This window comes from Anguilla anguilla, chromosome 1 (assembly GCF_013347855.1).
Source record: "Anguilla anguilla isolate fAngAng1 chromosome 1, fAngAng1.pri, whole genome shotgun sequence".
NCBI classification, from domain to species: Eukaryota; Metazoa; Chordata; class Actinopteri; order Anguilliformes; family Anguillidae; genus Anguilla; species Anguilla anguilla.
The window spans coordinates 71,895,590-71,919,631 of NC_049201.1; the positions used below are offsets into that span (position 1 = coordinate 71,895,590).

The following is a 24,042-nucleotide window of genomic DNA, read 5'->3' on the forward strand; positions in this document are numbered from 1 at the left end:
AACAGTAATAATAATAATAGTAGTAGTAATCGTAGTAATAGTAGTAATAGGAGTAGTAGTAGTAGGGTAGTAGTAGAAAATTATTTTTCTGTTGATATGAACGTGATTAAAGTGAACATCCCTATGCTATGGTTTCTATCCATGAAAAAAAATCTGAATAATAATCATAAATTGTTTTCACAAAAATGTGTTATGACATGAATTTGTTTGGAGTAAATACGCTGCATTGTTATTTTTGCTGCTGTGGAATTGTTGTGTCAATATTAAAATGGGGTTTTTCTCTCTGTCTCCCTCTCTCGCACACTGTCTGTTTCACAATGCAGTACAGCTGTTTCCCACCCCTTTTTTCCTACCCCCTCCTTTCCTCCCCTCCCTCCTCCTCCCCCCCCCCCCTCTCTCTCTCTCTCTCTCTGGCTCATACACACCACACAAACATAATACACACATCAACAGAACAATCCTGAGACACTGTGACACAATAGAGCATTACTTCACCTCTGAAAAACGAAAAGTTCTGCCTCGTTTCACCCCGTCTCTCTTTTCTTTCTCCTGCTCCCTCTGTTCTTCTCTCTCTCTCTCGTTCTCTCTCTCCTTCAGTCTTGGTGACAGAAAACAATGAAAGGAATGGCAGCCTTATCTGCATATCTATCTGTGGCCATCATCTCATTTGACTTGGATATACACTTAATTACCTCTTTGTGATAATGTTTTTTTATCTATCCAAATTCATACACCTCGGTGTCCTTGTACCGGTCTGTAGTGAATTATATATGCATGTCTGCTGTTTCTATATGTGTTCCCCCTACCAAACGATGCAGACAGGGAGGGAGGCAGAGGGAGGGAGTCAATCATTTTTCCTTGAGTTCACACACACAGCGAGATGGAGGGAAAGGGAGGGAGCGGGGGACAGATGGAGAGAAAAAGAAAGGGGGAGGCAGATGGGGAGAGGTAAACAGAAGAAAGACGGGGGGCTTTGAGTCATGTTAAGCAGAGGTGAAGCTGAGATGCAAAATTAGTATTCTAGGAGAGAGGGAGGAGGGGGGAAGGGGGAGGGGGAGGGGATTGGGAAGGAGAAGAGGAACTGAGAAAATTTAGACAAGGGGACAGAAGGGGGGAGGGTTAACATTGTACACACACAATACACAGCTGAGCATCACTGTATTGTTGAACTCCCAGAAGTCTTGGGTGCTTACTTATTCTCCTACTATATATAGAAATCTGGCTCTGTGCGTGTGTGTGTGTCTGTGTGCATGCGTGTGCCTGTCTTTTTGTTTACACGTGATACACAGCTTACATTGAAAAATTGAGAAAAAAAATGAGGTTAAATGCACCATTTATACTCTGAATGACCACACTTGACACTGAGACACAAATAGCACAGACATTGTTAAAGAGAGAGAGAGAACTCCACACCTCTAACCACTGTCACATTTCGCAACTGCCTCCATCTCAGAAATCAATCTGACAAGCCAGTCTGTTTCTCCGTGTTTTTAGTGGGGGGCAGACAGTGCTGGGGGTTGGTCTGTTCCACAGTGAAGTGAGAGTCCCTCACCCCAGGCTATTAGATTACACATGGCCCCAGTCTGAATCCAGTGCTGTTCCACCTCTAATCTCTCTAATTGGTCAGTGTCACAGCAGTGCCTAGCCCCTAGCCTAGCTCTGCACAGTCAAGGAAAAATAGGTTATCAGGTTTAAAAAAATTACTAGGCTTGAACACAAAGGGGAGATCTTTACTGGACTTGTCATGGTAGGGTCAGGGACACTACTGGGCCTCCATCAATCTAACGCTGGTCTGAAGAAAGGGTGTGGCTGACTCTGGCACCTCCCTCTCCTCAGACACAGGAAGGGGTGTTTTGTTCCTTAAAAAAAAAATTGGTGATTTGAAATCACGGCCCCTTCTAATCCTAGAAATAGGATTTTCTCACAAGGGGAGAGAGAAGATTGTGGCGAATGTGCGGTGTGAGCTAGTGTATAGCTTGCGTTCAGCGCACGGTTTGATTATTGTTAGGATCCAGGAGCGTAGGGGTCAAGTCGCAACATTGTATGAGTGGATATTAACTTCAGTCGGTTGTTTTTACGTTTGTTTGTTTGTTTTCAATCTGGTTTCCTCTGCTTCCTTTTCCTCAAACTCGTTATCTTTTCACTTGACTCTGTCATCTTGTGTGGCCATTCGTGGCTCAGCTTGTGTGTTGCTCATTAATGGTTCACGTTGCTACGCCACAAGACGACGGCGCCGGTTTCCTCTCTACCAACCCACAGCGCTACGCGGGCCTTTAATCACCAGACTAAATTAATGGATGCTTCATAGGATCCATTAACCCCCTTTTCACCCTCATTCATGGAGAACCCTGCCTATCCCCAGGGGAGTGCTGCCCTAGAGGCCTGGGGATTGTTGTCTAACCCTGATGTAACGCTCTCTTGGCGCGTCCTGTTCCTTTGCGAAGAGGGAAGGGCTGGGGAAGGCTGGCCCGGGAAGGTGCGTTGTTTTATTAAGGAAGGGAGGAGTGGGGTTTCTGTTTGGACTGCTTGGCTGCTGCCTCGTCGCTCTTGTATGACACACGGTTTGTGCCGCACGTCCTTACCGCTCAGCAGAACTTAGCGTTCCTGTTGTGGAAGCTAACCTTGGGTTTAGCGTGAAAGGGGGGGGGAAAGTCTGGCGGGGTGCAGGGTGAACAGTGTCATGCAGTGGGGGACCAGGGCGAGGGAAGGGACTCTGGCTGAGGGCTAATGCGGTAGCTGGTGTGCGCGCTAGCGCAGACAGAGGCACCTCGGTACATTTCCACTTGCGGCAGGACAGGAAGAGGGGTAAAAAGCTGTATGAGCCGGGAGATCTCAGCTCTCTTCAATAATTCACGGCTTCTTTCATTTATTCCTTCTCTCATGCCCACGTTCCCTCTCTCTCGCTTTTATCCTCCCGCCCTCCACATCAATTTTACCTTCGCACTTTGGCTGCATCTGTCTGCGCTCTTCTATTACTTTCCATGATTCTTTTTGATTCTCTGTGTGTCCGTGTCAATCATTTTGTCCCCTCTCCACATCTATATCTGTATCTAGATGTTTACCCCAAGCAACTACCATGCACCACTCTCTGTCTACCTGTGTGTTTCCCTATTTGTCAGATCAATAATTTCCCCATAGGCTTTGATGTGCGATACCTCAGAGAGTGTTAAACACTGACATCTGCTGGACAATTAATAAATGACAGCATAGTTCACTGATCTTCGTTACTGGTCCTGGTGGGGCTCAGGGTCCACTGTTTTTTTTTTGCCTTAATATCAGCAACCAGACCCAAGATAACAACTGAGGTGATTACACTGTGTAATTGACTGCTTTAATTGATCAATTAAATGCAGAGTAACAACAAAAACCAGCAGACCCAGCAGCCCGCCAGGACCAAGAATGAAGATCACTGGCGTGGTTCAATAATGGCATATCAGGGCGGTCATGTTTGAGTGAATCATGCTGTGAAAATCCTGCACAGATTCACTGGCTTCATATCATCCAGATGGCTTAGCCCATTCACCATGCCCACGGTATCCGCTGACACAAGCACCATATAAGGAAAGGTGAATCTGCTCATACAGTTGTGCGCGAGTGCAACACAACACCCTGAAACGTGGCCAATAGCAGTAACTTGTTGACCGTGAACATCAGCAAGATTGCAATTATTCAACTACTAAATAAATCTAGGACACACAATTTGTTTCAGTAGCTGGATGATTGTAATCTTGCTGATGTTTGTGGCTCTTAAAAACATATTTGGTTTATTCCGATTGTAACAAATTTAATCATTAACTGTGTGCGTATGTGTGCGTGTGTGTGAGAAAGATAAAGACAGAGAGAGAGAGAGAGAGAGAGAGAGTACATTACAGTATCTGTGCTGCAATGTTAACATGCTCCTATTCACAGTACAGTCAGCTAGAAATCATTTGTGCGTAATCCAATCCATGAATCAGACTGGATACAATGCAAAGATCGAGGGTATAAACTTTACTGCAAGTTATGAGCAAATAATGACTCACATACCAAGGGGAGGGAGAGAGGGAGGGAGGGAGGGAGAGAGAGTGGGAGGGAGGGGGCCCTGTCCATACCCAGCTTGGCTGCATTCCAGGTCTGTTGGCTCTGACTCCGGAGCGGCTGCCGCTTGAAAGGCCCCTCCCTGCCAGGTCCCCCCCCCCCACTCCCCCCCCACTCCCTTTTGGCAGACTGTGGACTCCTTTATCAGCCTCGCTGTGGAGGAGACCCCTGTGTACCTTCACGCCCTCTCCATGCGGAAGAGTTCCCTAACCTCTGGACTGGCCTCGTTTATGAGAGATGTTCATTCCTCCAGTCCTTCAGGGGACACGCACTGCTGCTCAAATGATCTTAATCCTGGCCAGGCTTTAGCTGAGCCAGGTAAACAACATATTTGGCAACTGGGCAGGACTGGGTTTAGGTTTTACCCATGAAGTTATGCAGTGACCAAAATGCCCTGCGTGGTTGACTTTAAGTAAAATTTGATTGAAATGGCAAAATATTTAAGGGGGAGAAAATGGGCGTGGCATGGTGTTGATGCTTAGGTGTGCGTGGGATTTCCCTAAATAATCCATCTTTCAGATCAGCGCATTTCCAAGTTAGCAGATGTGCAGGATGGGTGGAATGACCTCCCTTCATTGTGACCTACTGTGTGTCATATCCGCATCGGTGGAACAATGAGGAACCACTAAGCTAACTCATTGTGTGAAGTTACCACAGGACTGCCTTTTTTTTGGCTGGATGGGCACACCACAGAGGCAGAATGACAACAAGATCATATAAATCTGCTTTATTGTGAGTGTTCCTTAAAGGAAAGGGTAATAAGTATAAATAATTATTTATACTATATTTAATTGTGGTGGAATGAAGTGTTCTGCTATTTCTAAAAGTGAGTGACACGTTGCTTGAAATTACTGCGCAGGTAAAAACAAAAAAAAAAAAAGTGTTACTTTTGCGATGAGTTGGCAGCTCAAAAGACTTGAAGGCATGAGCAGAAAAATGATAAATGATATCAAACACTGCGCATGCATGGACGTGGATGTGGAGTTGATCCCCGTCTATGAACACAGTGTAAATGTCCGTTCTCTTCTCTCAACCATTTTAAAGTCTGCATCTAATCAACCCCGTACCTACATTATCTCTCCTTCCCTCCCTCCTTCCCTCCCTCCCTCTCTTTCTCTCTCTCTCTGGCCTTACAAGGAAAAGCAGACAGTGTTGATGTCATAGGATGAAGAATGTTGCAAGAATTCAGAGAGAGAGAGAGAGAGCGAGTGAGGGAGAAATGTTTACACAGTAATATACACGTCTTGAGCAAAAGTCAAACGAGAGTGAACTTGTTTGGAAGGATTGTGTCATTCCTTTCAGAGGGAGAGACAGGGAGGGGGAGGACCCAACAGCTGTGGAGAAACTGAAAGAGAGAGAGAAAAAAGTTAACACCATATATACACATTGAGAGAGTGGAATGGACTCGAGAGTGCATTAGCTACTTCTGACAGAACGACAGAAAAGAGAAAGAGGGAGTGAGAGGGGAGTGTCCTAATTCTTTTCCTTCCTTGTGTTTTACAACTGAAAAATAAGAACAGGTAAGAAAGGTTCATTGTTATAGTTAGCAGTGGTGTAAGTGACTGAGGTATCAGTTCTGGTGGGAAACACTTGAATGTGTTGCACCAGGGTTTTTATTTTTAAGAGTATAATCTTATATTATTAAGTATAATAAGAACATGTAAAAGTATATTTCTGCCTTCTTTCAGAAACAGCCTACTGTTTTAGTATTTCTGTTTTAGTCTGGCAAACATATTGAATTCATTCATAACTCAATATTAGGAATTCAGTTACCTGCTGCAACCACGTGTCTGGTTTAGGAAAGATACATTACAGTAGATATTTTTCCTTTTCAGTGGACTCTTCTGGTCCACCATCTATGAGAGGAACACGTTTACAGTCTGATGGACAGACCCTCACCGGATGGGGCAGGCCTTGTTTAGGAGCGGCACCACAAACAAACGCGGATATTCAGAACCAAGGTCCGGAAGTTGGTCACTTTAACAGGAAAAAAAGTTTAGCTTCACTGCAAGGGAGAAGATACCGTTAGACTGAGAAAACCGCAAGCAAGCTTCCTACACATAACGAAAGAGAAGAGGGGGAGGGAGGTACGGAGGAAGTGAGCATTGTGCACATACTGTGAATATTTTATGTCTTAGGTAGATACCCACCGTTTGCAGTGTACTTTGGCTATTTAGCTAGATCTGGCTAACCTAGGCTCATGTAAGTGATTTCCCATAAAGCTAGCCGGCTAGTTTCCTGGCTCATGTTTTAATTTGCTTGCTGAGGAGTCGGATACAATGTTTGCATTAGGTTGTTAGCCATGCTCTCTTTTGAAATAGCAATCCTGATAATGCTAGCTAGAAATTGTATATTTCTTCTGCAGGTAACGATAGATGCAGTACTAACGTTAACTTGGCTTTTCTACCGACTGCAGTACAGCAGTAGAAATGTGTCTAGATAGGCTATAGTGTAGTAGTCTAGTTATCGTTTTTCCACTGGCATTGTCATCGTCGCCACATCGTAGTCTAGTCTATAACTGATGTGTGAAGATTTGTTTTCTTTGCGAATAACTAATGTAGCTAGCTAGTTATTGCCATTTTAGTTGACTCGCTGGAAAATCTGTTGTAGACTAATTGCATGCTAAGATTGTTGATACGAACAATACATCTGGCCAAGTCTGATAGCCAGAGAGAAAGCATTTGCTAGCGAGCTAGCTAACGTTACTTCTAGTCTGTGTATATGGGTTTGTGGTTGTTGTCATGGTATTTATTTTGTGGATGCTGCGAAAATCTCCCCATCTACTTCACTGTTGACTGCCTCTGTGTCAGGCAGGTTGATAGCTTGCAAGTCATTGCAAGTTTCAGTCATTCCACGTGAATGTCAACGTAGCTAACTAGCTGGATCTGACAAAGAAACTTTATTGTGGAAGCCACATGCATTAAAAATGAAGCTCTATTTTGTGGTTACGCGGATAAAACTGTGACTCAAAACTCACCCGTTTCTAGATCAGAGATTTTTTAGTTACAAATCTTAATCTGTCATATCAAGGAGGTTTTTTTCTTAATGTAGCTAGCTGGCTGAATAAGTTGCTAACTGGGCGTTTGACGTTATATTGGTGGAAATCGGTGGTGGAAATACTCCATGAGCCAAATTATGCTATAAAGACATTTTCTTTCAAAGTCTGTTTCAGTCGGTAAAATGTGAAACAGCTTTTAATTCCTCTGGCATGTGTATGGACACGAATGTGTCCCTCGGGGATTTGGGTGGAGTCATGGTGGACAAGACTGAGGCTCCAGTGAAGATTTTGGGGTAAAATTGTGTGCTGAGGGTATTTATCGTTGTTGTCAGTTGTGTGTTTGGACCAGAAATAGGGCTGGCCCTAATTATCACTCCAATCATCGTGGCCTGGTTCACAGCAGCGAGTCTGATGTTGATCAGTTGAAATACTTTAAGTATGTGGTGGGTGCAGTTTTCTGAGTTGCAGATGACAAGGATTTTCTGCGTGGGTTTGATTCTCATAAGCCCCTGTTTTTATATTTTTGTGCATTTTTACCTCTTTGAAACTGTTTTATTTTCCTGGTGCCTTATTTCAGCTGTAAAGTGAGATACAGTCTAAATGTTCTTTTCCCCCGTTGTCTCCTCTTCCCCCTCCCTGTGCTGTTAGCTTTTAGAACCTATTCACAGTGTTCAGTTGAATGCGTAGACCTCCTCACATTGTCATACGTGACCTCAGAACATTACATTAAGTAATTCAAGTGTTGTTAATGCCCCAGGAAGTTGATTTCCCCAGACTGAGGTGTGTGCTACAGTGCTCTGTAGCCCTAGGGTGTCGGGAAGCATAGGTATTTAAAGAACAAAGACGAGAACAGAAGCATATTAGTCCTTGTGCTTTATATTGCCCATGTGATGTGCTCTCATTCCAGTGTTAATACATTTTCTTCTTCTGTTTTTTTGTTTGTTTTAATAAAGATAGGGAAGTACCATATAGCGCACTTTGAAGGTCAATGTTTTTATATCCTATAACGCTGGTTGGTGGAGTGGATGTTACAAAAGGGGAAGTAAGATGATAACTGCAGAATGAGTGCATACCAGAAATCCTTTTCAGAGTGAAATGAGTAAGAGAATAATCCAGGCCTGCTGGGCAGGGCACCGAGCCGAAGTGGAACTCCCCGGCAGTGCAGCGATGCTCCTCACAGTCCGCTAGCGACTCCTGACTGCGGCCTCCATTGGGGCTCAGTGTGGTTCTCTCGCACCGTCACTGCACAGGCAAAAAGAGCAGTGGCTGGCGACTGACACTCCTGAGCGCACACACGCTGGTTTTCACACGGCAGAACTTAAACGGGACATTTCAGTAATTAAGACAGACCCAAAAAAAAAGACAACTTAGCATTCCAAATTATCAAGAGGTAGAAAAAAAATAGGGGATAAAAAGTTGTTCCGAAAAGAAAGATAATGCTGTAATCAGCAATGCTGCAGTATAAAAATCTTTTTTTTTTTTTTTTTTCAAACCCTGGTCAGTGATATCAAGCAAAATGTAGGTTATTAAAGATTATTAATAGAACATTCTGCCTCCACCACTCACACGAACGCTCAGTGCTCTGGAGACCCGCTGCAGCACATCGTAATTATTTTTAGACGGCTATCAAGCGCAGTGACAAACAACGGCGTACGCGCCAGAGCGAGGTGCCGCTCCTGCGCATTCGGATCACCTGACCAAGGGCTGTATGTCACACCCCGGATTTCATGTACGGCACACATGCAGTGCGATGAAAAAAAAATTCAATGGCCCTGTCGTAATCTGACAGGAAATTGCCCCTGAAACTCATTCTTGTCTGTTTAAGTGATAGCATGTCATAGGCTCATAATCTCAACTGTCCAGAGATGGTAATGATTCTTACCCTCTCTGCGGTTTTAGTGCAGGAGAGAGCAGGGGGCTGGATGGCGGTGTTGGAATGTAAGGCTGCGGTAATCATTCTGTAGGAAGCATGGCTGTGCTCCTGTAATGCTGAGGTCTGCAGCCCTGCTTTGCATTTTCAAAATAATTCATCGGAACTTTTCACTATATGACCGGTACGTGAATTTGAAATGTGAATATTTGGAAAAGGGGACTCCTTTGACAGCATCCATAAAAATATATAGGCTGTACATGCAGGTTATGGTAGCCTATAGTGTTTATTAATTTCTTTATTTCTCTGTTATTAGTGATCGCTTTTCGGCTCCCACCCATACATACATCTGTATTTTTACCATATATGGGTAGTGTTGAAGAGTTTGCCAAATATTCGCTTTTAGGGAACCACTCCCCTGCATAATGGTTCATGTATTTGCTTACCAGAAAAGCTTATTCAGCAAACGTACAAAGTGGCTTTCATCACAGCTTGTATGTGAAAAGAGCTTCTTACCTTTTCATTTTTTATACTGTAAATGGATTGTTATTTTGTACTGTAAATCAATGCCAAACCCAGGAAGCAAACCTTCAATCAACACGGTTCCTTAATTCCACTTACATTACTAAACAGCCTTCTGGACTTCAGGGGCATCTGTCATGAAGCATGATTACTGAGTTGACTGGATAGCTGTGCTGGGTAAAACCCAGGACAGAACAGCTCTTTTTACTTTTTACAGTCCATATTCTGGATTTGGGAGGGTTCTTTTGTTGGTTTTGGTTTAGCATATCTCTATAAGACAAAGACAAAGAAGTAAAAAATAAGAAGCTTATTGACTTTAGTGTGGACATGTGCAAAAATATTGCATACTTTTAGTTTTACAGGCCAGGAGTGACTTTGCAAGTGACAAGTGGAACAGGAAAAGATACCATTACTTTATCTTGTAATGAGCCCATATAATGAGCTCAGGGTGGATTATCAGCTAATTGACACACAGTGGAAGAACAGTGGTAGATAGTGGTGCGGTTTCTGAAGGTCTGTACGAATGATTTTGCTTCAGCTTCAGGATCTGTTGATGTGCTGAGATCATGTTCCCATCTGCCTCGATTGCTCTGCAGGGAGTGGAAATTTGGACTCCTTTCCTTCATGAAAACATAAATGGAACTGTTTCATAATCTGGCCGGAGAAAGAAATTCGGCCTGACCTTTTCATTTTTCCACTGACTTTAAGTTATCGTGTGCTTATGGTTGATCCGCCAATGTGTAGGTTCAACGGAAGCGAATCCTTCACAGAAAGGTGACCGATCAGGATTCAAGTGTTTTCCAGTGAGAACTGGTCAAATCCTTGCGGACAACTGGACATTTGCAGTTGTAATTCCACACCCAGACCAAACTGTCACCACAAACATTGTGAAACCCCTCCTTAATGTTCTGTGGGATGCATGTACATTACCTTGATTTCATATGATCTTTGTTCAACTACTTCTGAAAGTCTTATCACCAGTAAATCCTCAAAAATTGCCTTTTTTGGATGTGGTTCTCTCCTGAAATCCTTGAAATCCTGTGGGACAGTCTTGATTTAATGCGCTTCTCTGACTGTTTTAAAGCTGTTGTTGTTCACTTGCCTACATTAGAACTGGTCCTGAATGGAGGAAGAATAACTGCCAGCTTCATGTGAGCTGGTGTGTTTATGTAGAAAATTAGCAGCAGCAAACAGGAAGTGGAGTTCTCCTGTCCATAGATAAGACATCAGCATTTGTGCAGCGAGGCAGGAGAAAAAAATGTAATGGAATCCAGAATGCAGAAGGTTCAGGTTTGGGTGTTTCATTTGTATCCTGTAATATGCAGCCTATAACTTGCTATTTCATTTATATATATATGGCTGACAAACTTTATTGTTTCTCCAGCTAAGCAATTTATCAGAAGGACATTGTGGCAGTTTTTATCCCAAAAAATTAAATATTAACTTGCTTAGTTAATTTTTCCCTGTCAGTTTTAGCCATCTGACTAAAGTGTAGCCTTTTTAGTAGAAAGACAGTGGTCATCCCAGGTCGGTTTCTTCTCAAATCACTGTGTTTATTATGTAGATTTTAATGTGCCAAATTTTTAACTGTGATGATGTCATCAAAGAACCACGGCCTAAGTATTCCCTGATCACAAGTTTAGAGCTGCTGTCTTGCTGTCAGACCTTTTTGCCTCCTAACTGCAAGTGTTGTGCATAGAAAATAAGATGTCTGCAGGACCTTCTCATTAATGACAAAGTGCTGTATGACATCAGAGCAACAGGTTTTATTGCAGCTTCAGTCCCACCACGTCCGGGCAGCTAGTTCTCCTACTGCGTCACTTATTGTTCTCATCTGTATTTTAGCCTAATCGCTGTGAAGATACGGTAACTTGAAACCTTGTCCATTTTGTGCGTTAAAATGTGGGATTTCGGAGGTTTGGAAAGAGTTTGATGACTCATTTCATAAATGTTTCATCAACTTGGGGTTAGCTGTCCCCCACCCGCTGCTTGGCAACAACGCGGGTTGATGTTTTAAGGTTATTGAATGGAAATTTTATATTTAATGTGTTTATTTTTTGTATTTTTATGTGGGGCTTGCAGGCAAAAAGACATGCATGCAGACTTTTTTCGACTTACAGATTTCTTAAAGTTAGTCAGTAGATTATTTTGGTGTGATACCAGCCATTACCCAGAATAAGACCACTAACATAACACATGTGCTCCTAAGTTGAAAAATTCAGGAGCACACTAATGCATCCCAATTAGAAGATGTGCTCTTAAATACTTTTTTTCCCCCATTGGCGCACATCAATTTTTAGGAGCAAATGCTCCTTAAATGGGACCACTGCAGAGCCCTGTAAGAACCTTTCCTGGTTGATTTAGGGTTTGCCGTCCTGATAGCGTGGAGCTTCATATATGCAAAGCAATAGCTTTCTGCCTTACACTTGTCAGGGGAAATCGGTCAACATTCATAATTTAAGTGCATTTACATGCCTCCACGTGCGGCTAGTATAATGGGAACATGGCCATTGATTGCATGCAAGTAGAGAAAGCTTAAACATGTACGCTACATGTTTACTGGCTTTTGTTATGTCAGCTATTGATTGAAAGCTAAACTGTTGCTAACATGAGCTGTCTGGCTTTCTTGAGAGCAATCAGGTGGAGCAAGTAGCATATATAAGCAGGCATTGTGAACCTGTTCTGCATAGCCCAGCTAGACGGGTGACGTAGGCTAATTGCAAAATGTCTAGACAGGACTGAGGTGAAAACCATTAAATATTTATCTGAGGACACCTTGAAATGGCGGTGTTTAATATTTTATTATGCAAAAATTGGAATATTGAATGAACGGGAACGTAAAACAAACGCGTGTAATCCGGTAAATAATTGCAGGCAGCGATTAGGGGTGTACAGTGGGAGAGCCTGCTCTCCTTGAGTGAATGAGACAGTCTCACTAACTCGCAGTCAGTTCGTGGTCACGCTTTATGTTTTGGAAGGTGGTGTGGATCCAGTTGCAGTTGGCAGGGTGTGTAGGTGCATCTGGGTCCCACTGGCCACTTCCTGCTCTTTCACCACCATACAGCTCTCAGCGTGGGCATTGACATTTTGACCGCACACAGTTCCGCGGCATTTTACACCTCCATTTATGGATATGAATATGCATTTATTATCAGATCCAAAAGGGAAATTAAGTGAAAATTGCTCCTAGCGTGATGTGTCCGGGGTATGGCAGCAGCAGGACAGGGTGATGATGGCTTTCATACTGAAAGTGATAATGTTCGCTAGCCTTGAAAGACTGAACCCTCAGAGTTATGTCTTCAATGGCATTAGCATTTTCATCATGTCTGGTTCATCCTCAACGTCCATTAAATGTGTTTTGTTTAAAACTGATGTAATCTTATGAGCTTTGAACCTATCAGCTGGTTTGGAGCATTTAGGGGTTAGGTGTATTGCCCAGGGAAACTTTGACACGCCCAGGGTGGGGGATCGAACCAGCAACCCTCTGACTGCCAGACAACCACTCTTACCTCCTGAGCTAGGGAAAAAACACAAGTCTGAACTTTCAAAGTCCAGTTTTCTTTTTTTTTTGGTTGCGTGCCTTTCATAATGCAAACTTAGGATTTTATGTACATCATGGTCACAAACAAATGTCATGCTACAGTGGCTAGCAAGTACCATATACTAACAAAGTGAGCTTGAGAAATATGGCTTAAGATATTAGCTCTTTTTAAGAGAAAACGTGTGTCCACACTGTGCCGTTTTGTGAGATTGGGTAACTGATAGGCAGCTTTGCCTGATCCTACAGGCCTTTAGTTTGCGCAGTGCCGAGGTGCACCTTGCGCAACTACTGAAGTGGAAATACTTGTTTTGGTGCTGTTAAGGCGGAGCTGGGCAGGGTGTCATGGAAACAAGGTAGCCAATAGAGCTGATGCCACCGATTTACCCTTTGTTCTTCTCTTTCTTTCCAGAACGTAAAAAAAAGAAAACAAAATGGGTGACTCCGGCAGCAGCAAACCGCTGGTGGTGACTTCCTCCCTCTCCTTCAAGGTTACCACGCCCTCCTTCTACAATCAGCCGAAAAAGTTTGCTTCGGTCGCGCCGCCTCGGCCCAAAAGCCAGATCGGCCAGCCGCACGGCCCAGCTGTCGGCACAGCTGTCATCGGCCGCGTCGGAGAGCTGCCCCCACCGCCTCCCGCCGTCTGTGAGGGTGAGGAGCCCCCCCCCCCCCCCCCACGTCCGCCATTTTACCCTGCTCCCACCGAGGAATGGTCAGGGCATGATTTCCGGTGCTTCGTTTCCTATGAAAGTATCACATTTTATTTTTTTTTTATCCGGTCCAGATTTATGCAGGTCTCTTTCATTGCACGGCATATATCCTTTAATAGCCCTTTTTTACAAGGCAATGTGTGTTTGGATGTGGATGAATGGCCTCATCTGTTTTCAACAGCTCCGTTTTCGCCTTTGATGAAAATCTGTTGTGTCGTTGTCAGCAGTAAAGTGCGGTGCTTACGTGGTCAAACGCGCAAGCCTCCCTTGAGCCCGGAATTCAACGAAATCTAAGGTGTCGGAGTTGATGGTGAAGAGCATATTTATGGCGGAAGCCATTTATCGTAACGATGCTTATGACCTTGGCTCCTCCACATTTCTCTCAGATTTCCCACCCCCTCCTCCCCCATTGGATGATGCTGAGCTACCAGCCCCACCCCCAGAATGCCAGACCACACCCCCTGCTTTCGAGGCTCCCCCGCCTGCCTTCCCCGCCCCTCCCCCCCCGCCAGAGGAGGATTTGCCTCTCCCGTCACCGCCTGGAGAGGAGCCCCCCCTCCCCTGTTCCCCGCCTGCCCCACCCCCCCCGCCACCGCCACCGCCCCCTCTCCCAGCAGCCAGTAACAGCAATAACGCACAGGTAAGTTAGGGCTTTGAGCTGCCTTTATTTCCACTGTAACACACGTCTCAGTCACCCAGTAACTACAGACTACACCGATTATTACCAGTAACTACAGACTACGCAGATTATTACCTGTAACTGCACCCGCACAGATTATTACCGGTAACTGCAGCCACATAGATTATTACCTGTAATGCAGCCATACATCATATGCTTGAGTCTGCATAAATTAACAGCTATTGTAGCCATGTTATTTTAAATTTTAAGTATGATCATCGAAAGGTATCGCCACTTATATAGGGGATGACAGGTTCCTGTGAAATGGTTGGTATGTGCCTTACTGGAGTCAGTAGTGTATCACACTAGTGGAGTCAAACTACCATCTCCTATCTGGAGATTTTGAGATCTGTGGTGATTGTGTTTACCCTGCCAGCAATCGTGAATCAATGCACAAAATCTCTTGCCCGTTGACACAAGCCTCCGGGCTGAGTTTGGAGAGGTGCTCCTGCGCTGCTCTCATGGGCACACAGGGGAACTGTGTGCGTTAGAATTCGGAATCAGCCGCTTCAGTTCAGGCCTCAGTTCCTTAAAGCAATGAGCTGTCTGTAATTTCCACAGAAGGTGGAAATTTCCTCCTCTGTTTCTGCAGAGCACTCTAGAAAGCCAGCCGCAGTGGCGCTGAGTGGCGATTCTAAAAGCCGTGCGGCACTGTGGGATTATGGGGGTGGTTTTAGGACAGGTCAAAAAAAGCAAAACACACACACCCGTGTATTTACACAGGTAGGGATCCCATCATCGTGCCAGATGGTTTTATTTTCTTTGTGGAATGACCTGCTATCCCTGTTCCTTTCATAGGAAATGTCGCACTTATGTGTGCTGATTTCTAATTGTCTCCATTGTTCTCTCTACCGCCCTCTCTCCTCTCCTCCCATCTCCCCCCTTCTATTCTCTTCTCTCCTCTCCTATCCTATCCTCTCCTCCCTTTTCCTCTTCTCCCTTTTCCTGTCCTCTCCTCTCCTCTCCTCCCAACTCCTCCCTTCTCCTCCTCCTCCTCTCTCCCTCCTCTCTCTCTCACCCCTGGGCATCCTCGCTCCCAGAGGTTCCTGGAGAAGCAGACCAGCTTTGACAGACAGCTGGACTCCCTGACCGACATGCTGTCTGAGATGGAGACCAGAGGACCCTTTAACCCAAAGGTACTGAGAGAGACCAAACCATGGCTACTGCGTGCTGCACTTTAGCTGCAGTGCCAGCGCCTCATCTCAGTTTCTGCTTATTTTGCCTGTATTTTCCAGATTAAACATCTGGCTGCCTTAGTCTTGTAGTTTCCATTCTTTCGCCATTCTGAGGGTGGCCTCACGTCAAGTTTTTCTGCATTCTCATTTTTCCCCCAATTAATTGCTTTCGCCGGTCCGGCTGCCTCTGTCACATCCTGTTTGGTCTCGTTTGGTCATGGTCCTTCACTGTCACATATTCATTTCCTGTAAGTCTTTAGGAGGTGGAAATGCTTGTTAACCTCGAGAAGTGCAGAACTCGGGGCATATTTGCGAATGTAGGTTGAAATGCAATAAGACATTAGGTGAGTCATTTTGCGATGGCTATCCGGAAGGGCAAGAGGCATCCTGCTAGAGTGTTCAAATAGGGATCTTCTTAAGGTTATGAATATTTTCTATCAACACGGCTCAAGCAGAGATTGAATGTGTAATGGGAGACAGTGGGGAGATGAAACAATGGAATTTGGCTGGGCGTTATGGAAAATGTAATTGTATTTTGTAGAGCAAATATTACAGTTGTGAGCACACAATGGTGAGGTGTCACATCAGGTATGATAGGACAGAAGATAGGTTTGATCAGTAAGAAACCCGCCAATCATCACTGCGATACGAGACTAAGGTGAATAATGCGAGTACAATACAATAAATACTTGTAACTCCTGAAAGGATAGTTTCGAACAAATGAACGAGAATTTAAATCAAATTCTGACAGGCGCATCTTCAGAGGTAGAGGAATATTTGCCGAACGACTTCTGTTGAATGTCAGACTGTCACCCACCCTGCATAAATAGCTAGAAACGGCCACACCGACTGTCTAAATGGGTGGAAGTGATTGGCCGGGTTTGTTCATCCATTTGTAATCGTTTGTTTTATATTTCAAGAGCAAATAACGTTTATTATATCTGAAAATGATACAGGTGCCTCCTCATCTCGGTCTTTGAGAAGTCACATTGACCATTTCATTTTCCAGTATTTGTTAATTCGTCTGTGGTGCGTTTGTTTTTATTTTTTTATTTGAGTCCTTTCCTGTGAACTGTTTGTTCCGAGTGTGTAGCATCCCTGTGGGTTGCCCTGGCGACATGCCTGTGGGGATTTTGCACCCTACTGTTTTACCTTGTCACAACAAGCACCGGTGGAACATCAATGAATTCAGTTCGGAATTTCAAATGTGGAACTCCAGTTGGCGTTTTGTTTCTACTGCTGTAATTATTTCCCTGTTGGAATTTTGTAAATGCACTTCTTATTGGGGATTTTATTTTTTAAAATCTAATCCTGGTAAGCTTGTTTATAAAGCCAGTGTGATATATTTAATTCAAGCGCAGTATTTAAGTCATATTTAAACTATGGGTTCGTTAAACATGCAGTGGGTATGAACTGCACTGTTCTAATGCACTACGCCCCTTTTGTTTTCGCAGATGCCTAGTCAAGTCCCACTCGTGCCTACGCCCAAGCCCTTCGTCCCACCACCCACCGCCCCAAAACCAGGCCTCTCCTTCCTGCCTCCCCCCGAGCTCCAGGACCGCCCACCTCCCGCCCCCTGGGCAGAGGAGCTCAAGCTGAGGCAGACGAACAGGCACGCCAACCAACCCCCGGGCTCCGCCCCCGCCCCCGCTCAAGCACAGCCGGCCCCCAAGGGCCCCGGTGTGGCTCCTAAGTCTTCCTTCCCCGTGAGCAACGCCGGCGCAAGCTCTGGCCCCAAAGCCGCCGTTTCGGGCCCCCCGGCCAGCCAGAAGCAGCCGAGCGGCGGCGCCCCTGCGTTCGCCCCTAAGCCGGCCCCGTCCGCCTCCTTCCCCCCGCCGCCGCCCCCCGTTAACCAGGCCCCGCCCACCTCGGTCGTTCCAGGCTTCAGCCGCCCCAAGCCCGCCCCCGCCGGCAGCCAGGCGCGCGTGAGCCCTCCCTCCGTCTCCCCGCAGCCCAAGGCCGTGGCCCCGCCCCCCTCGTCTCAGACCAAGCCAATGGGAGCGCCGGCCTCCAAGGTGGGTGTGTCTCGCAGCACAGTGCCTAAGGTTCACAGGCTGGCAGGGCTCTTGCTGGTGTTCAGTGTGCTGATATTCCGTCTCTCTCCCCCCAAACTCCACCCCTGTGGGGTCCCCTCTCTCCCCCTGGCCACCACCCCACTCCCTCTGGCCCCCTCCCCTCTCCCTCCATCCCCTTCCCCACTCCCTCCGGCCCCCACCCCACTCCCTCTGTCCCCCTCCCCACTCCCTCTGTCCCCCTCCCCTCTCCCTCTGTCCAGCCCTCGGCCCCGGGCCCTGGAGGAGTACCGCTGTCCATGAAGGAGGTGGAGGAGCTGGAGAGGATGACGCAAGACTTCATCAAGGACATGGACACCCACGCCCCTGTCATCACGTCTCCTCCTACAGGTGTGCCTGACACTCGTATGCACACACACACGCAGGCACACATGCACACAATTCTCTCTTGCTCACAAACATGCGCACACACACGCGCACACACACACATACAAGCCCAAATCTGTCTCGGTCACACACACACACCCAATTCTGTCTCGGTCACAGTCACAGTCACACACACACCCATGCATCTGCTGCACTGTTAATGTGCAGCCTGTTCAAAGCAATTGTGGGTATTACCTTAACTCTCCTTTTCTGTGTTATCCACATCAATATTTCAGTGTCAGCACTTAGTGCATGTCTTTGTCTGTGTGGTGCGACTGCATCTCAGCACAGAGTGTCACTGTGTGCATCAGTGTGTAATTTCCATTTCTCTGGCTCCCTTTGCAAGAGTGGATGCTTTTGTTTTGTATTTTTATACCTGCCCCTGCTTTAAAACAGCTGCCATACTCCAGTCCTGCAGGTGTTTGTGTTTTGATTTCCATCTGTAGCCAGTTAAGGCCTTGGGAACAACTGTGGCGTGTGGACACTTTAACCAATTAAATGAATCAGAAGGCATCAGAAACCAGCAGGCACAGCAGCCCCCCAGGACTGGATTCTGACACCTGTGCTCTTAAAGAACCTTCATTCTTTCAGTGTTAACGTAATGTGTGTATTGTACGAATCCCTTTGTGCGTGGGTATGTGTGTGTGTGTGTGTGTGTGTGTATCTGTCTCAGAGAGGTGTATATACTGTAATAACAGACCCCTGTCTGTGTGGTAGAGTGGTGTGTGTGTGTGTGTGTGTGTGTGTGTCTGTCTGTCTCAGAGAGGTGTATATAGTGTAATAACATACCCCTGTCTGCGTGGTCGAGCAGTGTGTGTATGTGTGTGTGTGTGTGGGTTGTGTGTATGTGTTTGTGTGTCAGAGAGTTGTCTTTAGTGTAATAACACACCCTTGTCTGTGCGTTAAAGCAGTATGTGTGTGTGTGCATGTGTGTGCATGTGTGTGTATGTGTGTGTGTGTGTGTGTGTGTGTCTCAGTGAGGTGTATGCAGTGTAATAACACACCCCTGTCTGTGCGTTAGAGCAGTGTGTGTATGTGTGTGTGTGTGTGTGTGTGTATGTATGTATGTATGTGCGTGTGTGTGTGTGTGTGTGTGTGTGTCTCTCAGTGAGGTGTATGTAGTGTAATAACACACCCCTGTCTGTGTGTTAGAGCTGTATGTGTGTGTGTGTGTGTGTGTGTGTCTCAGTGAGGTGTATGTCTCAGTGAGGTGTATGTAGTGTAATAACACACCCCTGTCTGTGTGGTAGAGCTGTGTGTGTGTGTGTGTGTGTGTCTCAGTGAGGTGTATATAGTGTAATAACACACCCCTGTCTGTGTGGTAGAGCTGTGTGTGTGTGTGTGTGTGTGTGTGTCTCAGTGAGGTGTATGTAGTGTAATAACACACCCCTGTCTGTGTGTTAGAGCGCTGTGGGTATGTGCGTGTGTGTGTGTGTGTGTGTGTCTCAGTGAGGTGTATATAGTGTAATAACACACCCCTGTCTGTGTGTTAGAGCAGTGTGTGTGTGTGTGTGTGTGTGTCTCAGTAGGTGTATATAGTGTAATGACACACCCCTGTCTGTGTGTTAGAGCGCTGTGGGAAGTGTGGGGAGGCGCTGTCCCGGGCTCAGCCTGCGGTGAGGGCGATGGACAAGCTCTTCCACTCAGACTGCTTCTGCTGCATGGACTGCCAGCGCACTCTGCAGGGCCTGCAGTTCTACGACCGAGACGGCCAGCCTCAGTGCGAGGACTGCTATGTGGTGAGTAACGCACACACACACACACAAAATGCACACACAGCACAACCACACCACACACACACACACAAAATGCACACACACGTGCGCACGCAACACACATACACACACACAAAATGCACACACACACGTGCGCACGCAACACACATACACATACACATAAAATGCACACACACACATGCATGCACTCATAACACACACAAACACGCTGACAAACAACACAGCGCACACACAAACCTCACATGAACCGCGCACACACATTTTTTTATCTCTTATTTGCATATCCTTTTTTTCCCCCACTTCGGATTCTGTTCTTCTGGGAGTCAAACATTGATGAGGGACAGGGAAATATAGCTCATACATTAGCATAAATTTTATTTCTGCTGTGCAAAACTGTATTATACACCTGTAATACCAGGCAGTGAGAGAGCATGCCAGCTGGTTTAATGGAATGTTTCCTGCTTGTCTATTCATATGTCATTCTCTTGTCAAATGACTGGCGGCTTGATAGGCATTTTACTACGGCGCAAACAAGTACTGGTACGTGAACGTGTTTCACTAGCTTTGATGTCACTGCTCGGCTGAATAAACTTGTCACAGCTAAACTTTATCCTTGGGGCATGTCATGGAACTCGAGCTACCCATGTCATGTCACCTGATGCAATTATGTGGCATTGTGGGAAATGAAGTCCCTAGTCAGCCTTCTTTCCTGTGCTGAACAGAGCTCCCTGGCGGTGTGCGCGCGCTGCAATGAGCGGGTGACCGACCGCGTGCTGAAGGCCGTCGGCCAGACCTTCCACGCCCACTGCTTCCGCTGCTGCACCTGCAGCTGCAGCCTGGAGGGGGCGCCCTTCATCACCGACGACAACAACAACCCCTACTGCGTGGCTGACTACCACCGGTGAGCCAGCCCGGGATTAGCTTGCACTGCTAGTGCACGGTTCAGCCAAAACCCCGTTCTCTTTCAAAGCCCTGTGGCCAGGTCCGCTCTGGCTTTGTCTCTGATTTTCTCACGGCTGAAACTGGTGACATGGTGATGCGTCACTGATCGCTCGTCATTTTTTTTCCGCAAGTTTGAATTTCGTAATACTGAGTCAGACTCATATGATTTGCTGTGTATTGTGCAGGGTTTGTGTACTGTATGTGCAAGGGGGGGATGTTTTGGGAGTTTTCAGCGACAACTGGCTGACAAAATTGGCATTGCGTTATTTAGACCTTCTTGGACCCTCCGGCTTCCTGTAGATGCCCTTTGACCTTGGCTGTGTTCTGTCCTGCAGGCGCTTCTCCCCTCTGTGCGTGAGCTGCAATGAGCCCATTGTGCCTGACCCGGGCAGCGAAGAGACGGTCAGAGTGGTGGCCCTGGAGAAGAACTTTCACCTTAAGTGCTACCGATGCGAGGTGAGGAAAACCGCAGCCTCAGTCAGACGCGTTTAAACAAAGTGGCGCGCCATTGGCTCATTAGGTTGATTAGGGGGGAAAAAAAAAAACGCGCATGCAGAACTGTATGTGGGAATGGTGCGCAGGGGGGCCTGGAACCCGAGCTGGCTCTGCCGTTCTGGCGCCGACTGTGGGGCGCTCGGGGGGGTGACGGGCGGCCCCGAAACGGGCGTGTGAAGTCAGCTCCGTGCGGCGCGCCTGCGCCCGCCCTCGTTAACGGCCCCTCCCTCTCCCGCAGGACTGCGCTCGCCCGCTCTCCATAGAGGCCGACGCAGACGGCTGCTACCCGCTGGACGGCAGGATCCTCTGCATGAAGTGCCACACCCAGCGTGCCAAGCAGGCCGCGCAGTGACCGGCGAAACGCCCAACCCAACCAAAACAAAGGCACATACCGCGTCCATGTTTGATTCTCTGTTTCTGCGTCGACGGGCCCTTGCAGGTTCTTCTTTTGAGCATCTCTCGCTCTCTCTCTCTCTCTCTCTCTCTCTCTCTCTCTCTCTCTCCCCCTCTCTCCTCGCTTGCTGACTTTCTCTGTGCATCTCTGGCAGTACAGAGGTAATGTACTGTACTGTTTGAATCCCTTTGTTCTCTGTTCCCCTTCTCCGTACTGTGATTATGTGATTATGATTTCTTATGTGCATTAAAGCTTCCAGCATGACTTGTAGAACTAAAGAAAGGCATGAAAGTGTCCTTTTTAGGACTGGTGCACCCTGGGATTCATGCCTTTTGATCACAAAGAAACTTACGAGCAAAAGTATGGCTCAGCAAGTAGCACAGCTGCATTTCCACAGCACTTTTCATGGGGTTAGTCTGCTGGGCTTGTTGTAGCGATGCACTTTAGGAGTTATTGTTCCTTGTATGGTCATGCTGTGTTTGTTACTTCTTCTCTTCTGATTGGTAAAGGTGCCCCCTGTTTGGCTTATTTGGGCCAATCACTGGTGAATGTGATGTATGTGAAGAGCAAAGCAACATGCCCAATTGTAACAGTGCTTTCAACGAACTACTTTTCCCAATATACGTTGTGACTGTAGAGCAGAGGTTTTGGGACGCTCATTGCTGCATGGGAATTGTAGGTCTTTTAGGGCTAAGTCGTCCAGAATGCAACAAAGGTTCTGGCGTGTTGTGGGTTTTGATGAGTTGTGTAACGTGTATGAATCACTGCAAAATGTTAATTATGTTAATTCCATTTTTTATTGAACAGCTGTGACAATGGCTGATTAATTGGATTTCACGTGAGCAAGAATAAGCACAGCTTAAAATGCACATTAACAAGTATTTATGAATAGTAAGCCGCCTTGAAGCTACCATTAAAACTGCAATCACTGTAAACCAGTGTTAAGGTCCATTCCTTTTACTTTGTGGTACTTCATGAAAGTTATGAATAAGTGGATTATAATAGCTTTATATAAAGTCAAAAAAAGACGGAATCAATGATCACAAATACACCTGCATTTATACCCGAGTTATTTGTAGTCTAGTACATTAATTACAGAACTTGACAGATTACACAGCATGATGAATACTTATTAGGATTAAATAGTACACACATTCCAGGGTTGCAGTTACATCACAAAAGCAAATCGGTTAGGCTGCTGTTATATGAGTGCATTTATTACAACTGCAGGCATAGATAAAGTGTTAGGATAAGGAATAATCTTAAATCATCACAAATGCACTCGACTGGCTTTGGGTAACGATCATCAGTCAGAAGCCACCTAGTATTTAACACTCAGTTGTCTACTGTTTAGTGGCTTTCATTCGTTACTCTGGCTGAATGAATTCCTTAATTTACTGTTCACAGTATTGGGTTTTCTTGATAATGTGTCAGATCATTGTATTAAATGACACTGTTTCACACCATTGTATTTGTTTGTTTTGGGTTGGATTATATTTCCATTTAATATGATTATAGCCACATTTTATTTTCAAACTAAAGTCACTTTTTTCATTCTGTATGCAACCGTTTTATTTTTTTTATGGTGTGGATTTTTTTCCCCCCACTTCATTCTTTTTTTAATTTTGTGTTTTCCTATTATTCCTTGTTCATCCCACATTTTTATTTCCATGAAAACACATTCCTTTAATTCGTTCCTAATTATATTTTGGGGCACAAAAACGGTGAAAATTAAAATGACCACAATTGTGAAAATATTTAACTGTTACGTATTACATGGTATTTATGTTGCTGTTATCAATTTTTAAAGCATATTAAAACCACAAATTATTCTAATTAAATTTAGTGATAATACAGTTATCATACCAGTGTTATCAGTTATGCCAATAGATGATTGTAAAAAGGCTTCACTATAGTCATACAATTAAATTGCCATTGCTTTTTTATTATTCCCTATTATACATATACATTTTTTATATATTTGTGTGAATGTGTACATGTTTACTGTTTTCAACATGCCAATATATTTTTTCAATTTTAATTTCTCACTTGTATTGACTGTACTCAAAAAAAAATAAAACTGAAAACAGTTCATTCAAAAGCGAAATATCAGTTTTCTTTTTGTGATATTCATGTTTCTGTTCTTTTTGTGCAGTAACTCTCTAGCTCTTTTGCTGAATCTTTCCCATCTCACATAACGCACGTTCCTTCACATCTCTCCTTCCTCACGTGCTCTCTCTCTCTGGCTGCCAGTGACGTGTATCATTGCGCATTGGCTTCTCACGCACGCATTACTCCCTCTATCAGTAAACACCGACCATGTGTTCCGCTGGTGATAGAGCCTAGTCATGTGCACATGACACCGCTGCTCGTGTCAGTGACTGCTGTGACAATGCCAGCCATCGGGGCCTGCTCTGTGTCCCTGGATTGCATTCTGACCAGTGTAACTGCAAAAGGCAGCACCGCTG

General features: G+C 45.5%; 1 protein-coding gene across 6 annotated transcripts; it reads left to right on the forward strand.

Moving 5' to 3' along the window:
• Positions 1-5,309: 5,309 nt before the first annotated feature.
• Positions 5,310-23,681, forward strand: zyx (zyxin). 6 transcript variants are annotated; one of them, XM_035415994.1, is made up of 10 exons: positions 5,310-5,597; positions 13,418-13,656; positions 14,102-14,355; positions 15,435-15,530; positions 17,024-17,584; positions 17,845-17,971; positions 19,577-19,746; positions 20,466-20,644; positions 21,021-21,141; positions 21,419-23,681. In XM_035415994.1, exons 2-10 carry the CDS (start codon positions 13,440-13,442, stop codon positions 21,530-21,532), a joined length of 1,839 nt encoding a protein of 612 aa, XP_035271885.1. In that variant the 5' UTR covers positions 5,310-5,597; positions 13,418-13,439; the 3' UTR covers positions 21,533-23,681. The 6 variants fall into 6 exon arrangements, with proteins under 6 accessions (XP_035271885.1, XP_035271877.1, XP_035271869.1 ...); XM_035415986.1 differs by lacking the exon at positions 5,310-5,597 and adding an exon at positions 5,913-6,215; XM_035415978.1 differs by lacking the exon at positions 5,310-5,597 and adding an exon at positions 5,913-6,175.
• The last annotated feature ends 361 nt before the right edge of the window (positions 23,682-24,042 follow it).

Bases quoted from the DNA above. Each gene is read 5' to 3' on its own strand.
- zyx (XM_035415994.1), top strand. From the start codon at position 13,440: ATGGGTGACTCCGGCAGCAGCAAACCGCTGGTGGTGACTTCCTCCCTC. The intron at 13,657-14,101 runs GTGAGGAGCCCC...CATTTCTCTCAG, and splicing joins GCCTCCCGCCGTCTGTGAGG to ATTTCCCACCCCCTCCTCCC. The intron at 15,531-17,023 runs GTACTGAGAGAG...TTGTTTTCGCAG, and splicing joins GAGGACCCTTTAACCCAAAG to ATGCCTAGTCAAGTCCCACT.